General features: G+C 56.8%; 1 protein-coding gene across 1 annotated transcript in view; it reads right to left on the bottom strand.

Moving 5' to 3' along the window:
* LOC131500650 (phospholipid-transporting ATPase ABCA3) overlaps window positions 1-19,329 on the bottom strand; it is a 46,154-nt gene that overhangs the window by 18,368 nt on the left and 8,457 nt on the right. The window contains exons 3-14 of the mRNA XM_058709932.1: window positions 18,916-19,167; window positions 18,165-18,247; window positions 17,810-18,074; window positions 16,805-16,932; window positions 15,945-16,110; window positions 11,829-12,088; window positions 10,610-10,726; window positions 10,242-10,362; window positions 7,446-7,619; window positions 3,385-3,566; window positions 610-753; window positions 45-174 (exon numbers count right to left, since the gene is read on the bottom strand). Coding sequence (XP_058565915.1) covers window positions 45-174; window positions 610-753; window positions 3,385-3,566; window positions 7,446-7,619; window positions 10,242-10,362; window positions 10,610-10,726; window positions 11,829-12,088; window positions 15,945-16,110; window positions 16,805-16,932; window positions 17,810-18,074; window positions 18,165-18,218 — 1,741 coding nt within the window. The 5' untranslated portion in view covers window positions 18,219-18,247; window positions 18,916-19,167. The remainder of the gene's footprint in view (window positions 1-44; window positions 175-609; window positions 754-3,384; window positions 3,567-7,445; window positions 7,620-10,241; window positions 10,363-10,609; window positions 10,727-11,828; window positions 12,089-15,944; window positions 16,111-16,804; window positions 16,933-17,809; window positions 18,075-18,164; window positions 18,248-18,915; window positions 19,168-19,329) is intronic.

Below are 19,329 nucleotides of genomic sequence, written 5' to 3'. Positions count from 1 at the left end.
GGACCGCTGACCGGCCGGCCGGAGCCGAGGCCGTGGCGCCTCACCTGTGAGCATGGAGAGGGTGGTGGTCTTCCCCGCGCCGTTGTGGCCCAGCAGCACCGTGATCTGCCCCTCGTACAGGTTCAGATTCAGGTCTCTGACGGCTGCTTTGCCCTTGTTCCCCACTCTGAACACCTGCAGCGAAGGCCGAGGTCGGCCCTGGACTTCAGGCCCTGCCTGGCCCCCAGGCCCCCGCTGGAACACCCGCCCAACGGGTCTCAGGAGACGGTGCCCAGCGTGGCCGGTCAGTGCAGAGGCGGGAAGTTTCTGGCGGAGTGCTGATTGGAGGCCATGCCTCCCCCCACCCCCGCCCCGGGTGATGTCTGTCCCGCTGCAGTGGACCAGCAAGTGTTTGGGGGCAGGGCTGACTCCAGGGTAAGCCCAGGCGGCATGCACTGCTGGCTCCCCCCTGAGTCCTCTGAGCCCTGGGGACAGAGCCTGGGGAGGGGTCAGAGAGCAGCCATGGGGGTCTAGGAGCAACAGGGCCTGGGGACGGCCCCCAGCTTGGAGACAGCCCTGGGCAAGGTGGCATGAGGTCCCTGTCCCCACCCACCCCACAGGGTGTGGCACCTTGGTCACATGCTTGATCTTGATCCCGGCCACCAGGTCCTCTGGCTCAGCCTCAAAGTACTCGGTTCTGAGCACTTTCTCTGGATCATCATCTTCCTCTTCTTTCCCCAAAACTGTCCGTGGGTGCCCGCACCAGTACGAGGGCTGGGGTAGAAAGCAGACGGGTCTCAAGCAGCCAACTCGTGTCAGTTCATTGTGTTTGTGAGGAATGGCAGCAGGTTCCCTGACACGCCAAACACTGTCAGCAAACAGCCCTCGCCCGGGGCCCTGCTGCAGAGGTGGGGCGGCCCGAGGCCTCTGTGGGGCGCGGGTGCACGCGGCTCCTCCCTCATCTACCCGGAGAGGCTCTGAGCCTCTTTCCTGACCCGCCATTTGGGCACACAATCCCTCACAGGCTTGTTGGTGGTACAGACAACTCACATGTGACACAGATGAAAAGTAAATGAGGAACTTGAAACCAAAGACAGGCTGCTGAATGTTCCAGTCCGGGGCGCTGTCCGGGCAAAACAGGAGGGAGGCTGTGTCTCCACGCCTGACTGGCCCTCACTCAGCTACACAGGAGCTCACAAAATAAGCAAGAGGAGCCAAAAGGCCTGGCCTTCCCTTGCTATGAGGAAGCTTCCCCGCCCTCTGTCTAGACAAGGACCACAGCCATCTGTCTAGAAAATCCCTGCCCTCTGTCTAGACAACAACCCCTGCCTTCCATCTAGACAATAACCCCTGCCATCTGTATAGACAATGACCCCTACTCTCCATGTAGACAATGACCCCTGCCATCTGTATAGACAATGACCCCCGCCTTCCATCTAGACAATGAGCCTCGCCATCTGTCTAGACAACGACCCCCATCCTCCATCAAGACAATGACCCCTGCCCTCTGTCTAGACAATGACCACCACCATCTGTCTAGACAACTCCTGCCCTCTGTCTAGACAACGACCCCTGCCTTCCATCTAGACAATGACCCCTGCCATCTGTATAGACAATGACTACCACCATCTGTCTAGACAACTCCTGCCCTCTGTCTAGACAACGACCCCCGCCTTCTATCTAGACAATGACCCCCACCTTCCACCTAGACAATGACCCCTGCCTTCTGTCTAGATAAAAAACCATGCCCTCAGTCTAGACAAGGAACCCTGCCCTCTGTCTAGCCGTAACAATGCCAAGAATGCGTAAGAATACAGCCACAGGCCACGCAGAACCCCTGCCCTTGGGTGGTCCATGGGCACAGATGACACACGGGTGTGGGGAGGGTCACAGGAAAGGGAAGAACCAGGCCCTGGGAGAGCCGCCCCCAGCTAAGCCCCACAGGGGCACCCCCATCTCCGTTCTTCGTACTTCCCATGCCTGGAATGGTTCTAGCACACCACGGCCTGTTGGTCTTTTTTTAAATGTTTGTTGTTGTTGTTTGAGAGAGAGGGAAAGAGAGAGTGCACGCATGTGCACAAGCATGAAGGGCAGAGTGAGAGAGAGAGGGAGACAAAGAATCTCAAACAGGCTCTAAGCTGTCAGTGCAGAGCCCAAGGTGGGGCTCGAACCCACAAACTGTGAGATCATGACCTGAGCCAAAATCAGGAGTCAGATGCTTAAGTGACTGAGCCACCCGGGTGTCCCCAGCCTGTTGGTCTTAAGGGACACACTTCTCACGTTTTACAGGGCTCTGAAATCAGAATGTGTCACAGATCGCAGAGTGCCACAGTTAACTGTCACCATTTGTCTTGGTGAGAAAGTGACAGTGCCCCTATGGATCAGGGGCACCTTAGATGTGATGAAACACTCCAGTGTCTTCATGGTGAGTATGTGTGGAACCAGAGAGGGGACACTCAGGTGGCAGCTCACCCGCCAGCAGCAGGGACTGACGGACCACATGGTGGTGGCCCCACGCGGTGCTGTGCTCAAAAACGAAGGTGATTCATGAAAATGCAGATACTTAATTCAAAGAGGAAAACAAAACTTATAATTATGCACAGGTATCTAAAAGTATATTTATACACAGATTCACACACATTTGTATTTAAGATAGCTAAGTTAGGTTAAAAAAAAAAGTTTCAGGGTGCCTGGGTGGCTCAGTCAGTTAAGTGTCTGACTCTTGGTTTTGACTCAGGTCATAATCTTGTGGTTTGTGAGTTCGAGCCACGTGTTGGGTTCTGAGCGGACAGTGCAGAGCCTGCTTGGGATTCTCTCTCTCTTTCTCTCTCTCTCTGCCCCTCCCACACATACACACACAGTCTCTCTAAGTAAAATAAACTTAAATAAACAAAAAAACTACCCCAAACAAGTTTCGAGACTTGTACAACATGATCCCCTTTTCGTAAAAGCAAGTGCACGTATGTCACGCACACACAGGCTCAGGCTGCCGGAGGGTACGTGGTCAGAACAGTCTGAACCACTGCACACCAAGGGGTCAGCACGGTGCGTCTCTGGGCGGTGGGACTGTGCCGGGAATCCCAGCAACGCGATCATTTTTCCAAGAGGCTGGAGGCTGTGTTACTTTGTAGGCGGAGGAACCAGTGGGATATTTGTTTGACGTGAGGCCGGGGGTGGGCATGTGCCGGTCCCGTGCTGCAGGGCCAGGGCGAGCCCTTTCTAGATCCTGGACTGCAGGGCTCATCTTGGCCAGTAGGGGGTCTCAGGGCTTTGGGACACACGGCTCCCTGACTGCACGCGGGACATGCCCGACGACGAGGCGTTGAGTGCCAGGGACGGGAGGGGCCCGGGGCGTGTGCGGGGGACACCCCTGCCCCCGTGCGGAAGAGGGCCGCCAGCACTCACCGTGATGAAGAAGTACCAGGGCTGGGGCACGCCGAACTGCCCCGGGAACACGGCCTCCACGTACCAGGTCACCAGGCCGTAGAGCACGGAGTCCAGCAGTAGCATGCCCAGCACTTGCCCAAAGGAGAAGTCATCGTCCACATTGACGGGACTCAGGAGGTTTCGCCACTGGACACCCACGCCTGGAAGACACCGGGACGGGGGCCTGAAACGGCCCCTCGGCCCCAGCGGCACGTGCGCGCAGGTCCCCGCCAAGCCAGCGCGACTTCTCCCTTCCCGCTTTTACGGCACACCTGCGACTTTCCTCGAGGCTCTAGACAACAGCGAGCCACAAAATCGGAAAGTTACAGAACCAGCAAGAGCCTGTGGACTGACGAGGGAGGCTCAGGTTTGATTTACGACCTACGTGCACATCCGTCCACGTCCACGTCTGCACACACACGCAGACACACGTGTACACATGCACGGTCTGGGTGAAGGCCAGCTCTGGAATAGCGGGCATTCAATCCAAGTCTTTTCAGAAACCGGGAGGACCTGACGCACACACAAACTCTCCCTAGCGGCGCTCGTAGGGTTTTGTCTTCTGTGGCTTTGCCGACAACAGCCCAAATGGTGCTTGGGGATTGGCCCCAGGGCCCTCGCGGAAATGGCTATGCTCTGGCTTTGATCACTGTTCATTCTCAAGCAATTAGAAGTTTGCGTGTTTAAGTAAATTCAGCATCAGGGTGCCTGGGTGGCTCAGGTGGTTGAACGTCTGACTTCGGGCTCAGGTCATGATCCCTCAGTCAGTGAGTTCGAGCCCCGCATCGGGCTCTGTGCTGACAGCTCAGAACCTAGAGCCTGCTTCGGATTCTGTCTCCCTCTCTTTGCCATCTCCTCCCAACTCCTCTCGTGCTCTCTCTCTCAAAAATAAATAAACATTAAAAAAAAAAAAAAAAAACCTCGAGCATAAGTAAATTCAGTGTAGAACACTGAGAACAAGAGTGGCTGTATAGTTATACTCTTCTTTGTTAATGGCTTTAAAACAAAGTGTCTGAACCCTGCAAGGCGCAGTGAATCTTATTTGTTTATTTTTAAGTGTTTGTTTACTTATTTTTGAGACACAGACAGAGTATGAGTGGGGTAGGGGCAGACAAAATCCCAAGCAGACTCCACGCTGTCAGCACAAAGCCCAGGGTGGGGCTGGAACTCACGAGTCGTAAGATCATGACCTGAGCTGAAATCAAGAATCAGACGCGGGGTGCCTGGGTGGCTCAGTCAGTTGAGTGTCCGACTTCGGCTCATGTCATATCTTGTACTCTGTGAGTTCGAGCCCTGCGTCGGGCTCTGTGATGATAGCTCGGAGCCTGGAGCCTGCTTCAGATTCTGTGTCTCCCTCTCTCTGCCCCTCCCCTCCCCTCAAAAATAAACAAACATTGAAAAAAAAAAAAGAGTCGGATGCTTAACCGACTGAGCCACCCAGGTGCCCCATAAATGTAGACTTTTTTTTTTTATTAAAATTTTTTTTTTTTGGGGCGCCTGGGTGGCGCAGTCGGTTAAGCGTCCGACTTCAGCCAGGTCACGATCTCGCGGTCCGTGAGTTCGAGCCCCGCGTCAGGCTCTGGGCTGATGGCTCGGAGCCTGGAGCCTGTTTCCGATTCTGTGTCTCCCTCTCTCTCTGCCCCTCCCCCGTTCATGCTCTGTCTCTCTCTGTCCCAAAAATAAATTAAAAACATTAAAAAATAAATAAATAAATAAAAAAAAAATAAAATTTTTTTTTTACATTTAAAAAAAAATTTATTTTTGAGAGATAGAGAGAGACAGCACAAGTGGGGGAGGGGCAGAGAGACACAGGGAGACACAGAATCCGAAGCAGGCTCCAGGCTCTGAGCTGTCAGCACAGAGCCCGATGCGGGGCTCGAACTCACTGACTGAGAGATCGTGACCCGAGCCGAAGTCCGACGTTCAACCGACTGAGCTACCCAAACGCCCCCATAAATGTAGACTTTTAAAATGCACTATCAGGGCGCCTGGGTGGCTCAGTTGGTTAAGCGTCTGACTTCAGCTCAGGTCACGATCTCGCGGTCTGTGAGTTCGAGCCCCGCGTGGGGCTCTGGGCTGACGGCTCAGACCCTGGAGCCTGTTTCCGATTCTGTGTCTCCCTCTCTCTCTGCCCCTCCCCCGTTCATGCTATGTCTCTCTCTGTCCCAAAAATAAATAAATGTTAAAAAAAAAATTTAAAAAAAATGCACTGTCAGAGGCACCTGAGTGGCCCAGTCGGTTAACTGTCTGACTCTTGATTTCAGCTCAGGTCACGATCTCACAGTCTGTGAGACTGAGCCCTGCATCAGGCTCTAAGCTGACAGTGCAGAGTCTGCTTGGGATTCTCTCCCTCTCTCTCTCTCTCTCTCTCTGTCTCTCTCCCTCTCTACCCCTCCCCCGTGCTTGCCTATTCTCTCTCTCAAAAATAAATAAACAAGTGTACATTTATCACATACTACTAAACACAGAAACACAGATTTTTAGAATGAGTATTTTCAGAATGATGGAAACAGCACAAGTGGGGGAGGGGCAGAGAGAAACGGAGACACAGAATCTGAGGCGGGCTCCAGCTTCTGAGCTGTCAGCACAGACAGCTCCAGCTCATGGATGGCGAGATCACGACCCGAGCTGAGGCCACACGCTTAACCAACTGAGCCGCCCAGGTTCTCCAGAAACACAGCTATTTAAAAGCCAAAGTGTCAGGGGCACCTGGGTGGCTCAAGGGACTGAGCATCCGACTTTTGCTTGTTCATGATCTCATGGTTCCTGAGTTCAAGCCTCACAGGGGGCTAAATGCTGTCAGCGTGGAGCCTGCTTCGGATCCTGTCTCCCTCTCTCTCTCTCAAAAATAAACGTTAAAGGGGCGCCTGGGTGGCGCAGTCGGTTAAGCGTCCGACTTCAGCCAGGTCACGATCTCGCAGTCCGTGAGTTCGAGCCCCGCGTCGGGCTCTGGGCTGATGGCTCGGAGCCTGGAGCTTGTTTCCGATTCTGTGTCTCCCTCTCTCTCTGCCCCTCCCCCGTTCATGCTCTGTCTCTCTCTGTCCCAAAAATAAATAAAAAACGTTGAAAAAAAAAATTTTTAAAAAAATAAACGTTAAAAATGAATAAATAAAAGCCAAAGTGTCAGAAGACCCTGCCAAGGAAGAAAACATTTCTAAAGACCAGGCCACGTGGAGGTGCCATGGGCTCTCTCCTCCCACAGACCCCCGCCAGGAAGCCACAAGAGCCAGGACTGAGGGGAATGAGACCAGGCAGCCTGAGACAGAGACCCGGGGTGCACGGGGCCGGCACCGCAGGGGCACAGGTCAGTCCCGGGACGGGAGACCGCACTTCTCCCCCTGAGAGAGGAGGCCAGAGCAGCGGCACGCGCTCGGGGACGGACGCCGGCACAGGGTGGCCACGCAGAAGCTCGTGCTCCCCCTCCCGCCTCCTCTCAGCACAGGGGCAGGGACAGGTCCCTCCAAGGTCCTGAGCGCCTGGGGAGCCCTGGTGGCACGCCCCAGCGGGTGGCTTTCAGGGTTCAACCAGACCCTCTCCACTCTTTCTGGAAACCTGAGCGGGAGGCAGCCCAGGTGCCAAAGTCAGCACAGTGATGCGCTTTGTTCAACCCGTGACGTTTACAAGATCAGGAAGCTTCACAACACTCGGGACAACAGCTCTGGCCTGTGACTTGATTCACTCTCAGGTGTCCGTGCCCTCATCCCCCCTTACTGCGTAGGGAGGGGCTGGTTCTGGTTCTGCCACTTGACCGACAGCAGGGGGTTGTCTCCCCCCCCCCCCCCCCGGCAGGACCTTGAGGCCGCACTGCCCCCCACGAGTGGTGGCCACGCAGCGCGGGACACGTTAACGCTCTGTCCTCTGGGCTTCAGGGCTCCTGCCCTGCCTCCCGCCTGCGGGGACGTGAGGCTCCCCGTGACTGAGCACCTTCTGTCCCACCCCCGGCTCGCTGGGGTGCCCTGCTCGGAGCCGGAGCCACCCCTGCTCAGGCTCTCTTAGCAACTCAGTCGGCGACGGCAGCTCGCCAGAAGGAAAATACTCACCTTTCGCTTCAAATTTCCCCATGAGCTGGGCCCCCATCGCCATGGCGACATTGGACAGGAGGCAGGACAGGAGCTTCTGGCTGAGGGTCATCCAGTTGTATCGGGGGGCAACGAAGAAGTAGGGGGTGTACGTGAAGAAGTACAGGAAGCCCCCTATGGCTGCTGCCATGTTGGCTATGGATGGAGAGAAGACAGGTGTGCCGAACACGGGCTGCAGCGCAGGACTGAGGACCCCAGGCGCCACCCACGGCCTCTCCTCTCGTCCGGGCACGGGTGCCGTGGGGAACGTGACCCCCAGGCTGACTTCCCCAGCCCTCTGCTGCAGACTGCACCTTGACCGTGCACACCGGACCCCCCAGCCCCCCGGCGTGACCCTGCTTCCCACCAGGCATCCCACTCACCAGGAAGCCTGGCACACGCCAAACAGACAAGCCTCTCCTCTCCCCTCCCCTCCCCTCCAGGAGTAGCCAAATCAAGAGCCAGAGGCCCCGCTGACTGAGCCTAGAGACTTTTAAGAATATTGAACCCACTCTAAGCTAACAGTATTTTTACAACAATCGACTAGATTTCCCACAATTTAGTGAGAAAGGTTATGCTTTTGCAAACCTCTGTAATGTCTGATTTAAGAGGTTAGAGCTGGATTCTCGCATCTGCTCCCCGTTCACCCTGCCGTATCACACCGTTTGGGTCGAGGCCCGTGAAGGAAACCGCCTTCACCCAGATAAGTAGTTGGAAAAAGAGGAGGAATTTTAACAGCCTTCTCGATATTTCTGGACATTCTTCTCCGAGACAGCGCTACTCAGGCGGTCGTTTCTCAAAGGCCACGTGCCACGTGGACTCAAACTGACCAAAGAACTTTTCGTGCTCTGTTATGTGAAAATCCACCTGTCTGTCCTGCACTCTGAAGGGGCTGTGACTCGTGCGTGATTTTGTAATGTGATACGTGGGTCGTGAGGAAAATATTGCTTGTTGAGCTACGTGGATCTTTTAAATGTAAATAGATACATTTTATTATGTGACATACAGAAAAAAATCTCACCGGTAACATGGACACCAACCTCCTAAGAGATCAAGCGCATCGTCACGCGCACGGTGTTAGATTCAAGTATGTAAAATCCTATTTTGGCTTGAAAGCTTGAATTTTACAATTGACATCAGGGGCGCCTGGGTAGTTCAGTTGGTTAAGCTTCTGACTTGGGATCAGGTCATGATCTCCCCGTTCCTGGGTTCGAGCCCCTTGTCTGTGCTGACAGCTTGGAACCTGGAGCCCGCTTCACAGTCTGTGTGTCCCTCTCTCTCTGCCCCTCCCCCGCTTGTGTTGTGCTCTGTCTCTCTCTCAAAAATAAATATTAAAAAGAATTTTAAAAATTCAATGGACGTCAGATACTGCCAGTTATTTTCCTTAAAAGCCAGCTCCCATTTGAGAAAGTGCCAAATATCCAAGGGGAGTAATCATAGTCTGATGGTCATTCTTCCCAGCAAACACGGTGTCCCTTGAAAACAGCGGCTAGTTTAGCCGACAGCTCAAACAGGTGCACACAAGCTTTCCCTCCAGACACCCTCCCCACACCCACCAGCATGGCTTCTACCAAAACACCCCCAAGGCACCCGAGTGGCTCAGTCGGTTGAGCATCTGACTTTTGATTTGGGTTCAGGTCATGATTCCGGGGTCTTGGGATCGAGCCCCACATTGGGCTCCATGCTCAGTGTGGAGATTCTCTCTCTGCCCCTCCCCTGACCTCTCTCAAAATAAATAAATAAACTTTAAAAAAAAACACCCCCCGAATCAGAAAATGACGAGTGCTGGCGAGGTGCGGGGAAAGCGTATGCCGCGGGCGGAAATGGAGAGCGGCGCGGTCGCTGTGGAAAAGTCTGGCAGTTCTTCAAACGACTAAACAGAGAGTCAGCGGAGGTCACGGCTGCACGATTCACAAGCGCTGGACCGTGGAAGCACCCGCGTGTGCGGTGACGGGTGGATGAGCCAAGTGGCCCATCCACACGACAGAACGTCACTCAGCCTTACAGGGGAAGGGAATCCCGAACCCGCTGTGAGGTGGATGAACCCCAGGGCGGTTCACGCAGTGAGAAAATCAGGCACAAAACGAGAAGTAGGTGTGATCCCGCTCACGCGAGTTCCCGCCACCGCAGAGACGGAAGGTGGATGGTGGGCGCCAGGGCCGGGGAGGGACGGAGAGTCGGTGTACGGGGGACAGAGCTTCAGTCTGGGGAGACGGAAAAACTCCGGGGTGGGTGGTGGGGACGGTTATGACACAGCGTGGAGCCCACTCGACTGTGCGCGCAAAAATGGTTATGGTGGTAAACTGCCCGTTATGTGCATGTTGCCCCGACAGGAAAGGAAAAAAGAGACGAGGACAACGCGAGAGGCAGGGACGGTGATCACGGAACCCAAAACCGGGTCAACGTGTGAGCGGGATTTTGTGGAGCTGAAAAAAAGACACCAGTCCTCAGACCAAAGCGCAGGTAAAGGAAGAGACACCACCCGGGACTGCCGGGCGACGTGCGCGGCCGCGGGAACACGCCCGGCGCGGACAGCTTTCCACGGCTATTGGACACGACTCGGGCGGGAGAGCAAGGTTAGGACACGCTGGCGGCCAGAGAAGAAAGGGCTGGAATCAGGCGCGTGCCCGACGTCCCGAGGACAGGGTCTGAATGAAGGCACAGAGCGCAGCTCCCCCCCACCCCCCAGCTGTGGCTGCTCTGACTCCGGGTGGAGGGCGGGGGGGACACGGCAGGGTTTCGCTGGGGCCCCTGCGGGCCCAGGGCAGGACGGCTCACCTCTGCTGAAGAAGGCGCTGACCATGAAGCTGAAGGAGACGGAGGCGGCGGCAAAGCACAGCAGGAAAACCAGCACCAGCGAGGGGTCGCTGTGAGCGAGCACCGCCACGCCCTTCCTCACCTGCGTGGCGGGCGTCCACGGTCACCCGGGCAGGCCGCGGTGGGGAAGGTGGGGACAAAACCAGGAAGACCTTAAACGTTCCCGGCCTCCAACGAGAGTGGACAGGGTGGGAGAAGGGCCGCGCGCGCCGTCCTTCTCCCCCCACCCCCCCACCCCGGGGGCCAAGCCGAGGGCGGGGTCGCCTGGGGTGCCGCGGCGGCCTCTCCCGTCCGCCCGACCGCCAGGCTCCTGGCGAGGCCACACTCACCTTGATGCAGAAGAGCAGGGTCACGAAGGACACGGCCACGAAAAGGAAGAGGAAGAAGAGGAGGAACCAGGCGCTCCAGTGCAGCCAGCTGCTGAGCCCCATCATGCGCATGTACTCCTGGGGAGAGGGCCGCACTGACACCCCCGCACCCTGGCCTGCGGCCCGTGCCTCCGGGCGCATGCGCGTGCCAGGCCGGGCCACCGGGGGACTCTCGCGGGTCCCGTTGTGCCGGCATCCCCTGCCCTCCTCCTCCCTCTCCCCACGCGTGTGGGCACCAGCGTTGGTTCGTGAGCCATTTCACGTCTGCCGCCAACCGCGTCATCGCCTCACTTCGCTGCTGCTATTTCCTGTGCCCCAGCAGACGGCACCCCTGAACCCTCTCCCGGCCGCCTGCCCGCGCGGCTTACAGGCCCCAGCGATCGCAGATGTGGAGTCACTGAGAATACGCTAAATATCAATTCACCGGCCCTGCAGACACCGCCAGAGGAAGGACTTCACACGGCGTCTGGGTCACTTTGGGCGCGTCACTGGGATGAGTTTACAGGTGACGCTAGCACACAACTGTACCCGACTAAGGCAGGGACGTTCTTTGCGGCGACGCTTTCCTTAAGCCCCATCCCAGTGAGCCTGGCGGTCCACACCCACAGCTGTCCCCGATCTGTGCAGAGTGAACGGGCCCTCCGTGGAGGCTGTTTCTCTCTAGAGTGGCTCTGCGCAGCAGAAACGGAATGTGTGTGTATATAATTTAGAGTTTTAGTGGGTGCCTGGGGGGCTAGGTCAGTTAAGCATCTGACTCTTGATTTCTGTCAGGTCTTGGTCTCGAGGCTCGTGAGTTCGAGCCCTGCCTCAGGCTCTGCACTGTCAGCATGGAGCCTGCCTGGGATTCTGTCTGTCTGTCTGTCTGTCTCTCTCTCAAAAATAAACTTAAAAAAAACCGACAACAACTTAGAATTTTATAGTAGCCACAGCCAAAAAGTGAAGAGAAAGCAGTGCAATTAGTTTCAAAGCCGTGTCTTACTTGACCCAGCACATCCAAACCGTGGTCTTTCCAACGTTTCAGACCTTAGCACGCTATATGCAAAATGCGGTGCTCTGTCGGGTGTGAAAGATCTGGATGTACTGGGCCTGATTTCACAGAAACCCGGGGGTCACCGGCACCACGGTGGGCGTTCGGCCCACGCCCTGCCTGGATGGCGCGGGGCCGCGTGGGGCAGGGTACCTTCAGCCTCCTCTCCTTCTCCTGCACGACGGCCCGGATGACGGTGAGGGAGCTGTAGGTGAGACTCAGCACAAGCAGCAGGGGGAGCTGATATTGCATGGCGACGAGGAACGGGTCCGAGATGAAAGGCGGGTAAGGGAACCTCTTGGCGATGACGGTGAGCTTCTCAAACAGCTGGTGCGTGGAGGCGTTTGCGTGGTACTGCATGATGGCCCGGTCCACCGCGTGCTGCACGGCCAGGAAGCCTTCTCGGATGTACCCTGGGTGCGGAGCACAGCACGTCCCGCACATGGGTGGGCTCGCGTCAGAAGGGCCGCATCGCGGGCGCGGCTCACGGAGCCGCGTGCCCTGAGCTGTGCCGGGGTCTCCCTGGTGAACGCGGCCCCGGAGCGACACCACCTCACGCTCCTACGGTGTCCCCGGTCTTCTAGCTTGTAGGAGCCGCCCTCATCTCCAGCCCATGGCCCCTGACCCACCCCCAACGCCAGCCGGGCGGCATCTCTCTGACCCTCCCGCCTGCCTCCCGCGCCCACTTCGAAGGACCCCGTGACTGCATCAGGTCCACCCAGACAATCCGGAGTAACCAGCTGCTGTCATGAGGCCCGGTGACTGGCAACTTCCATTCCATCCCCTCACCCCCCAAGCTAGCACCACAAAGGCAGGCGGAGTCACAGCCCGAAGGCCTTCGGGCGTTGTGCGCTCTCCGTGCTGGCCCTTTCCGGCCCCCTCCACGTGGGCGGTCATAAATTCTTCCAGTGAAGGGCCTGGGAAGAGCGGCAGGCTCGGGACAGGGAGCTCCAGTCCCGAGCCGGGCCCGGCAGAACAGCCTAAAGAAGAGGTGGGCACACCCACAGGGGAGCACGAGGCAGCCCGAGTCCCCGAGGACAGAGAGGGGCACCCTCATTCAAAAAGTACAGTGACATTTACAACACGACCCAGCGTCCTGGAACACGGAAATGCCAGCAGCCTGCAGCCAGCCCCTAAGGAAAAGCGGAGAAAAGAGCCCAGCACGGCGGGTACCACGTCGCCCTTGGGTTTGAGACTTCAGGGGCTGCGGCAGCAGTTACCGACACCCGCCGTGGTGCTGGATGAGGGTTCAGCTCTTCACAACCCACCTGCAGAGCAGCTGGCCATGTCTCGGACATGTGGAGCCACTGAGGCGGGGGAGGGACAGGGCCCCGGGACACTGGTCTTCTCACATCACACTGCTGCTCGTGAGGCCTGTCCTGTCACCTCATCTTTGTCACCACAACTTCTGGGGCTGCTCAGCGCTCCGAGGAATGGAGGCGTCACCCTGTCCCCCATCGTCTCCCGCCGCCCGTAGGTCTGTGACCGTGGCGAACACCTTTGCACGTGTGCACCCTTCCTCCTTTCTGACTATTCCAGAGGCTGAATTCCCATCAGGGGCTCGGCGGATCTGAGGTGTGGACACGGGGCCGGGGCAGAGCGCAGGCCGGGGACGCTGAGGGCATGCTGGGTGCCAGGCCCGCGTCCCTTCCACACCTCAGGGGTCTTTGTGTCCTTGTAACTGGTGTGGACTAATGAGTCCTTAACATAAAAATATGTGGACCCCTGTCATTTGCTGAAATGTTTTCCCCAGGCTCCTACTTGCTTTTAACATTGGTGTTGTATGTATGTACCAGCACAAAAGCAGACACACATATCAATGGAACAGAATAGAGAACCCAGAAATAGACCCACAAATGTATGGCCAACTCATCTTCGACAAAGCAGGAAAGAATATCCAATGGAAAAGACAGTCTCTTCAGCAAGTGGGGCTGGGAAAACTGGACGGCGACAGGCAGAAGAATGAACCCGGACCACTTTCTTACAGCAGACGCAAAACTAAACTCTAAATGGATGAAAGACCTAAGTGAAGCCATCAGAATCCTTGAGGAGAACGCAAGCAGCAACCTCTGTGGCCTCAGAGGGAGCAACTTCGTATTATACATGTCTCTAAGGCAAAGCAAAAATGGACGCTTGGGACTTGCTCTAGTTAAAAAGCTTCTGCATAATGAAGGAAACAACAAAACTAAAAGGCAACTGATGGAATAAGAGAAGACATCTGTAAATGACATATCAGATAAAGGGCTGGTATCCAAAATCTATAAATAACATATCACACTCAACACCCAACAAAACAAATAATCCAGTGAAGAAACGGGTAAAGGACACGAACAGACATTTCTCAAAAAAAAAAAAACAAACAAACAAAACTCAACATCACTCATCATCAGGGAAATACAAATCAAAACCACAATGAGATACCACCTTACACCTGTCAGAATGGCTCACGTTAACAACTCAGGGGACAACAGATGTTGGCGAGGATGCGGAGAAAGGGGAACCCCCTTGCACTGTTGGTGGGAACGCAAACTGGTGCAGCCGCTCTGGAAAACAGTGTGGAGGTTCCTCAAAAATTAAAACTAGAATTACCCTACGACCCAGTAATGGCACTACTAGGCATTTATCCAAGGGATACAGGTGTGCTGTTTCGAAGGGACACATGCACCCCCATGTTTATAGCAGCGCTATCGACAATAGCCAAAGTATGGCAAGAGCCCAAATGTCTATGGACTGACAAATGGATAAAAGAGATGTTGTGTGTGATACACATATATGCACGCTAGAATATTACTCAGCTATGAAAAAGAAGGAAATCTTGCCATCTGCAATGATGTGGATGGAGCCAGAGGGTATTATGCGAAACAAAATAAGTCAGAGAGAGACAAATACAATTTCACTCATACGTGGCATTTAAAAAACTAGATAGGGGCGCCTGGGTGGCTCAGTCGGTTAAGCCTCCGACTTCAGCTCAGGTCATGATCTCGCAGTTCGTGAGTTCGAGCCCCGTGATGGGCTCTGGGCTGACGGCTTAGAGCCTGGAGCCTGCTTCGAATTCTGTGTCTCCCTCTCTCTCTGTTCCTCCCCCTCTCATGCTCTGTCTCTCTTTCTCCTTCAAAAATAAATAAAAACATTAAAAAAATTTTTAAAAGAAAATAAAAAACTAAACAGATGAACATAGGGGAAGAAAAGGAAAAATAAAATAAGATAAAAACAGAGAGGGAGCCAAAGCATATGAGACTCTTAAATACAGAAAATGAACTGGGGTTGCTGGAGGGAAGTGGGTGGGGGAGGGGCTAAATGGGTGATGGGCACTGAAGACGGCACTTGCTGGGGTGGGCACTGGGTGTCATATGTAAGAGATGAATCACTGGGTTCTACTCCTGAAATCAACACTACACTACATGTTAACTAACTTGAAGCTAAATAAAATCTCGGAAGAGAAAAAAACACAAAACAGAGTAATTGGTGTTACGTCTTTTCCTTTTTTGTCAAATTTCAAGTTTGTACCTGGTGCAGTTTGCTGGTCTTTCTCCTGTTGCTTCCAACCTCAGGAAAGTGTCCCCACAAATAGAACAGTCCTGGCCCAGGCAGTGGGTGTGGCTACCCCCTGGTGCATCGTTTAGAGACATTCCTGGGTCTTTCCACCAAAATCCCGAACACGCTCTGCCTCCTACAGGCCGTGGGATCCTGTGTTCTCTGCAACACCCTGGCTGCCTCCTGGAACCCACGGATGGGTCCCAGCTACTCCTCGCTTACCCCTGGCTCCACTCCATTCTAGAACACAACCGTGCTTGCGAGGAGACCAACAGGTCGACTGCCCACCAAGGTCACACGGGACAGACCAACACACGCAAAGACAGGGTACAGCTGGCCAAGATCCAGTTTCTGCAAGCGCCCCACGGATGCAATTTAACCCTGGACAATTACTCAAGGACCACACGGCTTCCAAAGCCCATTAGCCTGGACACAGTGGAAGCCAGGGAGAGAAGGGAGGTGTGAAACCAAGCCCACAGATCGGATGCAAACTGACCGAAACACAGAGGTTTCCTTCGAGAGCATGTGCCCCCTGGGAACCAGAGAGACGGCCTTCGCCATCCTGAGTATTTTAACCTTTCAGAACCCAGTTTTCCTAGAAGTTTCCCTCCTTCTACGCAGAAGAAGATCAAACGCTCCTTTAGGAGTATTTCTGCAAAGAAAGGCAAGGTGGGACCCCCGCGATCACCAGGCAGTGGCCCAGTGAGGGATCCAGCCGCTGCCCGAGCTTCTCACCAGGTTCTCCGCCATCGGGGGACGCGGGTTCCCTTGGTCCTGGGTTTGGGAACAGTGGGAAAAGGGAAGTGGTGTGCCATCCTTCGGTCTCTTTCAGGAAAAAGGAGCCTGTTCGGGTCCACATGTAATTTCTTCGTGTGTAACTGAACCGTAAGTGGTATCTCACCTGTGGGACCAAAGATAAAGCCACTTGCTCTGATTGACAGGCACAGAGGCACACATCCGCGTCAAACCAGAGACCCATCAGGGGGCTCGGTGCCGTGAAGTCACCACCTCTCCTGACCCTCACCAATGACACAGGGTCCTGGAGCGTCAGAGCGAGTGGTCCTGCCCAGGGCGGCGACAGGGGCCCCGCAGCCGAGCCCCCGCAGCCGAGCCCCCGCAGTGTTCTCGCCGTCTCGCTATCTACCTACAGGAACTCTGTACCTGAGGTGTCCCTGATAATCGGCGGAGGGCCGCAGAAACAATGCTCGGGGAACTGGACAGTCTTAATTAACCGGGTCTTAATGCCATCAGACGGGCAAAGGACTTCCTTTTGTTTGTTTAAATAGATAGCTGAAATTCTAATGCCGGGGTGGGCAGGTCCCAGGTGTCTGCTCCTTTCCCACGTGCCCCATCCGTGCACAGAGGCCTGGAGACGCGGGGGGATGAGAGTCTGTAGTGCACTGCCTCCTTTAGGCTTCCTCCATCGTGCAGCCTGCCAGGCTAGCACGGCACCGGGCGCCCTCCGAGGGGCCCATGACAGTGACGCTGGCCCCGCAGCAAGGCCAGGTATCACCTCCCAGGCTGGCAGAGCCCCTTTGCAGGCCAGGCTTGTTTTGGGGGAGGGAGAGCGGGGCTTTGTGGGGCGGGGTCCTCACCGCCATTGGCAGGGGCTCCCTGCTGTGGTTGAAGGTGTGGTCGAACACTATGGCGGCCAGCACGTTGGAGGAGCGGTTGTCGTACCTGACGTAGTCCTCAAAGTCCTTCTCCGAGCGGAAGCCCCGAGCTGTGGGAAAGCCATGAGCTGCCCGAGCGCCCGTCCCACTCAGCACTCTGGCTGCTCCGGGTCACGTTCAGATCAAACACTGCACAGGTACAGGTTTCCTTTGGGCTTTGTCCGCTTGTCCTCAGGGGTCAGGGAGGCTTTCGTTTTGGGCAGAGAGACCGGCGGCTGAGGGCACTGGTGCCCCTCCCCTGCCCCCCCCCCCCCCCCCCCCCCCATCTCGGAGACTGACCCCGAGCGGGGAGGCTGCGTGTGGGATCGGGAAGATGTGAGTGGATGCTAATGTAATGTGTCACACGGTTTCTCTGTCACCAGACCCTGCTCCACACGAAGGGCTTCCCGGTCATCACCCAGTAAGGGCCAAGGACCTCCCCCCGAGGTTACATTGCCTAAATCGAGAGGCGGGAAAGGGATCACGCTTTTCACACTGGAAGCAGAGCGAGGGAAGGCGACAGGCACGCCTACTGGGAGTGTCCCTCGGCAGGCTTCCTGATGCCTTCTGCTAGCGCTGTCCTCCCAGAACCACAACCCAGAAAAGGCCCCAGCACCGCACACTCACGGCACACCTTGCCTCTGTAACGCAAGAGCCTTCCCGGGGCGTGGACGGCTGTTCCCACCACGAGGAATCGGGAGCGTTCCAGAGCCCGTGCTGCTGCAGCGGGCACACACGGAGCTCCACTCTGCCCTCGCAAGTCTGGTCCCCACTCTACGACGAGCGACCCGCCAACGAGGGGCGATGCTGGTCTGGCCAAGTCTGGTCCCCACTCTACGACGAGTGACCCGCCAACGAGGGGCGATGCTGGTCTGGCCGCCGGCCGGGGCCGCTTGCCCGGGCCCGAGCCCCACGGCCAGATGCGACGGGATCCAGGGGACACCTCACCTCTCATGTTGATGACCAACGTTCTCCGCGCCGTCTCTGTGATGGTCTTCACGGCGTCGCTGTGGGACGGGATGTAGGCCAGCTCCCAGGCGTCGCCGGGAGGGGGGAAGCTGAAGAACAGGGGCAGCTCCCGGATGGACTGGCCAGGGTAGATGGTGGCGTTGGGCACGTTTTCCGACTGGATCTTCAAGCGGAGCCAGATCAGGATCCCAGAGAACAGCAGGGGCAGCAAGAGCTCCAGGACGGTGACCAGCACTCTGCGCTTCTGGAAGAGGAAGGGAGGGCGCGGCAGTGGGGGTCACGGCGGCCTCCCCGGGCCGCCCCTCCCGGGGCCCGGAGCGCCCCGCACACCCACCTGCACCGTGTAGTTCTTCCAGAGCAGGAGCGCCAGCTGCCTGAGCGCCGCCATGTCCGCGCCCACCGGAAGGCCGGGTGCACCTGGGGGCCGGGAGACTCCCTCAGACGGGGCCCTCCTGCCGCGTCCCCCCTTCCCGGCCGCTGCGCGGTCGCCAGCACTGCTCCGGCCGCTCCAAGAGAAGGCGCACTCAGGGCGGTGACCGTCTCCTCCCGAGACGCACCCTCAGAGACCGGCTCTATGTGCCACGCGCTGCTGGCGCGGAGTGACCACCACACAGGTGTCCTCTGTGTCCTCTGTGCTTGCTGCCTCTCCGCTCATCCCCCCTCCCCCAGCTTCCCTGGCCACGCTCACAGAACCAGCGAGAGCAGAGAGCGGCACGGTGGGGAAGACAGGCCGGGGAGGGGGCCTCGCCCTGCTGACCGGGAGCGGACACGGTAGGCGCACAGGTGGGCAGAACAATGGCACGGCGCCAGCTCTCGCGCCTTGAACGCTCGGGACCAGTTTTTCCTGCTTTAACCGTGAATGCTGCTATGTGGCCTCCCCGTGACAGAAAGAAGATCTCTAAAGAAAACCCGCCCCGTGGCACAGTGGGATATCGTATCTAACACCGGTGCGCAGAGCTGGGCAGAACCGAGAGCGGGGGGCGGGGGGGCGTTGTAAAGGCCTCCCTCCATCTGGGGAAGTGCATTTCCCTAGGCGTCTGGGGTCTAGTGTGAGCAGAGACACGGGGCCCAGGTGAGACGCTTACCTGCTACAGAGGGAGGTGGTGTCAGTTAGCTCAGGAAGACCCCACAACGTCCAGGACACGGCAGTACCGCCTTCCGGAAGCTGCTGGCATGAAGGCTGGGGGCGGACCAGGCTGCTCAGACCCAGGGTGGGCACGTGGGCGGTGGAGGTGGGGACACCCCAGAGCACTCCTGGTTCCCGTCCACACGGCCAGGTCGCGGGGGGACCTTTGAGGGGCCCTTCGCGGCTCACAGTCCTTCAGGTGAGGAGACGCCTGTGTGACACACGCGGCAAGTTCTGAGTTCAACGAACTGGCTCCGCACATGGGCGGAAACAACCCCACACAACCAGGGGCAGTTAAGAGGCGCGAATGCTCGGACAAATGGCTAGGGAATCGTTCCTCCGTGAGCGTACCGCACGCTAACACCACCACCCG

The sequence above is a fragment of the Neofelis nebulosa genome, chromosome 18 (genome assembly GCF_028018385.1).
Source record: "Neofelis nebulosa isolate mNeoNeb1 chromosome 18, mNeoNeb1.pri, whole genome shotgun sequence".
In the NCBI taxonomy this organism is placed as follows: domain Eukaryota; kingdom Metazoa; phylum Chordata; class Mammalia; order Carnivora; family Felidae; genus Neofelis; species Neofelis nebulosa.
This window is presented reverse-complemented; position numbering and strand designations above follow the sequence as displayed.